At 66.8% G+C, this 4,965-nt stretch overlaps 1 protein-coding gene across 1 annotated transcript in view; it reads left to right on the top strand.

Annotated features, from left to right (window-relative positions):
- Positions 1-3,112: 3,112 nt before the first annotated feature.
- MOV10L1 (Mov10 like RISC complex RNA helicase 1) overlaps positions 3,113-4,965 on the top strand; it is a 70,729-nt gene continuing 68,876 nt past the window's right edge. The window contains exons 1-2 of the mRNA XM_041756686.1: positions 3,113-3,209; positions 4,221-4,405. Of these exons, the coding sequence (XP_041612620.1) occupies positions 3,113-3,209; positions 4,221-4,405 (282 nt within the window). The remainder of the gene's footprint in view (positions 3,210-4,220; positions 4,406-4,965) is intronic.

The following is a 4,965-nucleotide window of genomic DNA, read 5'->3' as shown; positions in this document are numbered from 1 at the left end:
AAGGGGTGCTGCTGCCTGAATGTCAATGAGCTGGAGACAGCGGGCTGGCCTGTCCATGGTTGTCTGACCGCTGGCACGGAGCACCGCCCTGCCCGCCCAGCCCCGCTCCGCTCAGCCCCTCGGGGATGGTGGGGGAGGAGGCGGGCAACACGGGGGCATCTGCCAGCTGCGGGTCCCCGCAGAATCGGGGCGGGGGGCCGTGCCAGGGTTCCAAACAAGTAACTTTTTATTCAAAGCCCTTGTGATCCGTCCTATTGGGCAGCCCATCCCCTGTCTGGTGACCTTGGAGGAAGACCTCCGTCCCAGGGACGCACATGCATTTGCACACTCAGCACGGCTGACGGGGCCCCTGACCTGCTTGGCACGGTGGCCGCTGGCTCTCCTGGGCAGCCCCCGCGGTCCTGCTGGGCCTTTTATTTCTGCTCACTGAGCAAAGAAAAAGGACTGAGTAGACTTGGTCCGGGGACACTGGTGCCCTGACAGTGACAACGACGGGCTCTCTGTGGACCTGGGAGCTGTGAAGCGCTGATTGGAGGCGCTCTGGACAGCCCCCTCCTCAAGCTGCAGATCCACACCAAGTTCAAGCGAAGCACGGGTCCACCTAACACCGGCTCTATCACAGGGTCCTTCCGCTGGGGAAGAGAAAGCTCCTCGCCCGCTGGGAAGTCCAGCGGGCTGGAACCTACCTGAAATCTCCTGACCTTCGCTGGTTGTCTCTTCTGGTTTTCGGGGAGAGCCGGGAGGGGCTGTAGGGGGACACAGAGCTTCCAGCAGACCCTGAGCTGAGCGCGGCCGATGTGGGGCTCGATGGGGTCTCCGTCCTGCCCGAGGTTGGCCTGGCTGAGGCCAGGACGCCCCTCGATGGTCTCCCAGATGCTGGAGAGAGCAGGAGCCCACGTGGCCGGACAGACCCTTCGGGGTTGTTTGAAGGACGTGGTCAGCAGGCCTCTCCCGCGCCGCGCCCCCGACTGAGTCTGCGGAGAGCAGCAGCGCCGCCGGAACCTCAGGGCCCCAGGCCATCGACGCTCCGAAGCGCTCCCAGTCACCAGAGCGCCGCTGCCTTCGCACGTTCACACACGGCGGCTCCCGGAAAGGCCGCCGGGCCCGCCCGGAGCGCTCTCACCCGCACACGGTCCGGCAGTCCTCCCGCAGCGGTAACGGCGGGCACAGCGCGCAACACAAAACCCTCCTCCGTGACCCGAGGCCCCTCGGTGCCGGGACGGGCCTCGCTGAGTGGGAGGCGCCTGAGCAAAGACCGAGGGCGAGGAAGGAGCCTCCAGCAGCGCTGCCAGGGGGCGGCGGCCGCAAGGGGCCCCAAGGCACCCGGCCGGGGGCGGAGCAAGGACGAGGTGGGCACCGGCCTGAGGCCCTGTGGCATGCACACAGCCCCAGCTGCGGCTCTGAGGCGGACCCGCTGGGAGGCTCCGGGCCCGGGCGCATCGGGTGCTGCGCACAGAGCAAGCCGCGCCCGGTGAGAGCAGATGCGGGCGAGTCGGCGCCAAGCCACAGGCGCTCGGGTTCTGAGGCGCCACGGCCACGAGAGCGTCAGGCGCCCAGGAGCCCGCAGGACCCGTCGGGGCAGCCACGCCTCGAGGCCGCCGCCTGCCCCTGATGGACCTCGACGCCCTGCTGCGTCGCCGGGGGAGCTGCGGTGGCAGCGGGCACCAGTCCAGGAGGCAGGCCTGCCGCACAGGGGGTCGCGCAGTGCACTCCTCCCACACCCCCGCGGGAGCCTGGGCTGCTGCCAGCGCCTGCCCCGCAGCCCCTTCCTTGGCCTCCGCCCCCACGCGGGGCGCCACGGAGCTTCGCCGCGGCCGCAGGTGACCACGCTGAGGCGGAGTCCGCTGGCTTCGAACATGCGGCCCTGCCAGGGTCGCTGACGGGATGGACCCTCCCCCCCCCACACCCGCTGATGGGACGGACCCCCACACACACACCCGCTGACGGGACGGACCCTCCCCCCACACACCCGCTGACGGGACGGACCCTCCCCCCACACACCCGCTGACGGGACGGACCCTCCCCCCCCACACACCCGGTGACTGGACGGACCCTCCCCCCCCACACCCGCTGACTGGACGGACCCTCCCCCCCCCACACCCGCTGACTGAACGGACCCTCCCCCCCCCCCACACCCGCTGACGGGACGGACCCTCCCCCCCCCACACCCGCTGACTGGACGGACCCTCCCCCCCCCACACCCGCTGACGGGACGGACCCTCCCCCCCCCCACACCCGCTGACGGGACGGACCCTCACTCGTACCTCCCCCCCAGGGGTGTCTCGCGCAGGCCGCTGCTTTGAGCCAGACAAACACTAAGGGGGAATTAGCATTAAATCACGAGAAACCGCGGTTCCGGAGAAGTTTATCCGTGCGGTGGGAGGAGGAGGCCCCGAGGCCGCCTGGGAGTTTCCGCGAAGGACAAGTGCGCGGAATCCACGCCGCCATCTGCAGGCCCAGCTCAACTGGGGCTCGGCGAACACGCGTCTCTTTTCCACCCTAAGAAGGTACAAAGCCCGGATCAGCAGCAACGACAGATAAGAGACGCGCGGCCCTGGAGAAAACCAAAGACTGCGAGGGCTGTAACCGCGCAGCCAGAGCCGGGCAGCGGGGCGGGGCGGGTCACGAGCTCCCCCGGCAGCCCTAGCGGAGCCCCTCAACGCGCTCCTCCCGGCGCCCCGCCCACAGCGCGACACCACGTGCCCAGCCGGGCATCTAGCCCGCCCACACCTCGCCTCTCTGGGCCGCGTGCTAACAGTCGCCAACCGCCAGCCACCCCCTGCTAACGGTGGCGCGCGTGCAGGGAGCCCATTGGCCGAGGGTGTGAAGGGCGGGCGCAGGCGCGGGGACTTCAAGCTCATTGGCCGAGGGCGTGAAGGGCAGGCGCAGGCGCGGGGACTTCAAGCTCATTGGCCGAGGGCGTGAAGGGCAGGCGCAGGCGCAGGGACTTCGAGCTCATTGGCCGAGGGTGCAAAGGGCGGGCGCAGGCGCGGGGACTTGGAGCCCATTGGCCCAGGGTGCAAAGCGTGGGACACCATTGGTCGAGGGCGGCAGGAGGCGCGTGGCCGCGTGCGGACGGCGGGTGGCGAGCGGCGGGAGTAGTAGCGGAGCCATGCTGCGCCTCGCGGCGAAGCTGCTGGCGTTCTTCTGGAGGAGGGCAGACGACACTGAGGAGGAGGCTGGGCCGCAGGCGCCCGAGCTCGCGGAAGGTGCCCGCGGGGCAGGGCAGGGGGCAGCGCGGCTCTGAATGCCAGCCCTGAGCGCCTCCCTGGGTCGCCGTGTCTCCCGCGGGGACTGACGCCACGGGGGGAGGGGCGCTCGCGGCGGGTCCTGAGGCGGGTCCGCGCTGGGCGTGGCGCTGCTCTGGGAACACCCGAGAGCCCTCGCGGTGACCCGGAGCGCGGGGCTGCCCCCCCCAACCTCGGGCGTCGAGGTCTCCACGTGCCGTGTGGACGCGGCCCAGGCCCGCCGGTCCTCCGGGGTGAGAACCGGAGCGGTGGCCCTCCGGTTGCTGCCTCTAATCTCTGAAGACGTGAGGTTGCCGCCAGAGGCCGGAAGCCGGGGACCGGCGGCGGATCTGGGGCGGGCAGCGTGCTAAGCGCCGTCTGTATGCGGACTCAGGGCCTGGAGCCCGGCGTCGGGCTCGTCCGTGGAACGCGCGCTTCCCGCAGCCGCTTGAACTGCACGCGACAGCCGTGCCCGCGCCCTGGGCACCTCGGCCTCGTCCTGCCGGAGACGCGCTGCCGGGGCGGGGGAGCGCTCACCGCGTGGACAGGCTTCCGCGCCGCGCCCAGAATGTGCCCGGGCCCCTTGCTGGGCGAGGTGACGACCCGCTGACGCCGCGGCTGGGTTCCTGGTGCGGGGGGACCGTGACGGCAGCGCGTGCGCACGCGGGGCGTCCCCCAAGGCCCACTTGTGCGGCCGCGCCCGGCCTGTGCCCGGGCAGCTCTGCTGGGTGGAGGCCGCGGCTGGCCCTGTATCGCCGTTGAGAACGTGCACAGAGACCCGCACGCGGCCGTAGACGAGCGGGGGTCAGAGCCAGGCCTCTGGCCGTGGACTCCACGCCCGCCCACCGCGCCCACCGCCTGTGCCTTAGAGGGATCTGCTCTGAGGGCTCCAGTGGGCTGGGGGCTCCATACAGGGACCCTTCCCTTTCTCGGCAGCGTTCGCTGCTTTAGCCTTTACGCTTTAGGTAACCTCTTTTTTTTAATGCGTCTCAGGGGACACCAAGTTGAAGACCATCCAGGGTGTGGTGACGAGATACTGCAGCGATTATGGCATGATTGATGATTTGATCTACTTTTCCAACGAAGCTGTGACTAGCAAGGTGCTTCTCAACGTGGGGCAGGAGGTCATCGCGGTTGTGCAAGAAGATAAGGTGTCCAGCGGGCTGAAGGCAATCAGGGTAAGGCCTACTTGTTTGTTTCCAGGGTCTCCGAGGTGCAGCCTCAGGTCACCATCCTTCTGGGAGCTAAGCTCTCAGGGACAACGCAGGCAGGGCGGAGACTGAGATGGACCTGCTTGCGGTGCTTTTGTTTTCATGATGGCAGTTATTGTGTGTCGTTCAAATGTAAAGATGTATAATTCAGAATATAAAGTTTGTAATTTTATGTCATGACAAGGAATGCTTAATGTTTGTTTATTTTAGTATTTTGAAAAAGCGTTAAAAAGGCAGCCTGGGTGGCTCAACGGTTTATCGCCGCCTTCAGCCCAGGGTGTGATCCTGGAGACCCAGGATCGAGTCCCACATCGGGCTCCCTGCGTGGAGCCTGCTTCTCCCTTTGCCTGGGTCTCTGCCCCTCTCTCTCTCTGTCTCTGTCTCTCACGAATGAATAAATAAAATCTTAAAAAAAAAAAAAAGGTTAAAACTAAAACTGATCATCATTAGATTTTTTTAAAGAAGAAAGCAAAGGGTGTACCTTTATTTTTCAGTAAGCTTAAATCCTTGAGGGGCACAGTGTCACA

Source organism: Vulpes lagopus, chromosome 5, assembly GCF_018345385.1.
Source record: "Vulpes lagopus strain Blue_001 chromosome 5, ASM1834538v1, whole genome shotgun sequence".
Taxonomy (NCBI): Eukaryota; Metazoa; Chordata; class Mammalia; order Carnivora; family Canidae; genus Vulpes; species Vulpes lagopus.
This window is presented reverse-complemented; position numbering and strand designations above follow the sequence as displayed.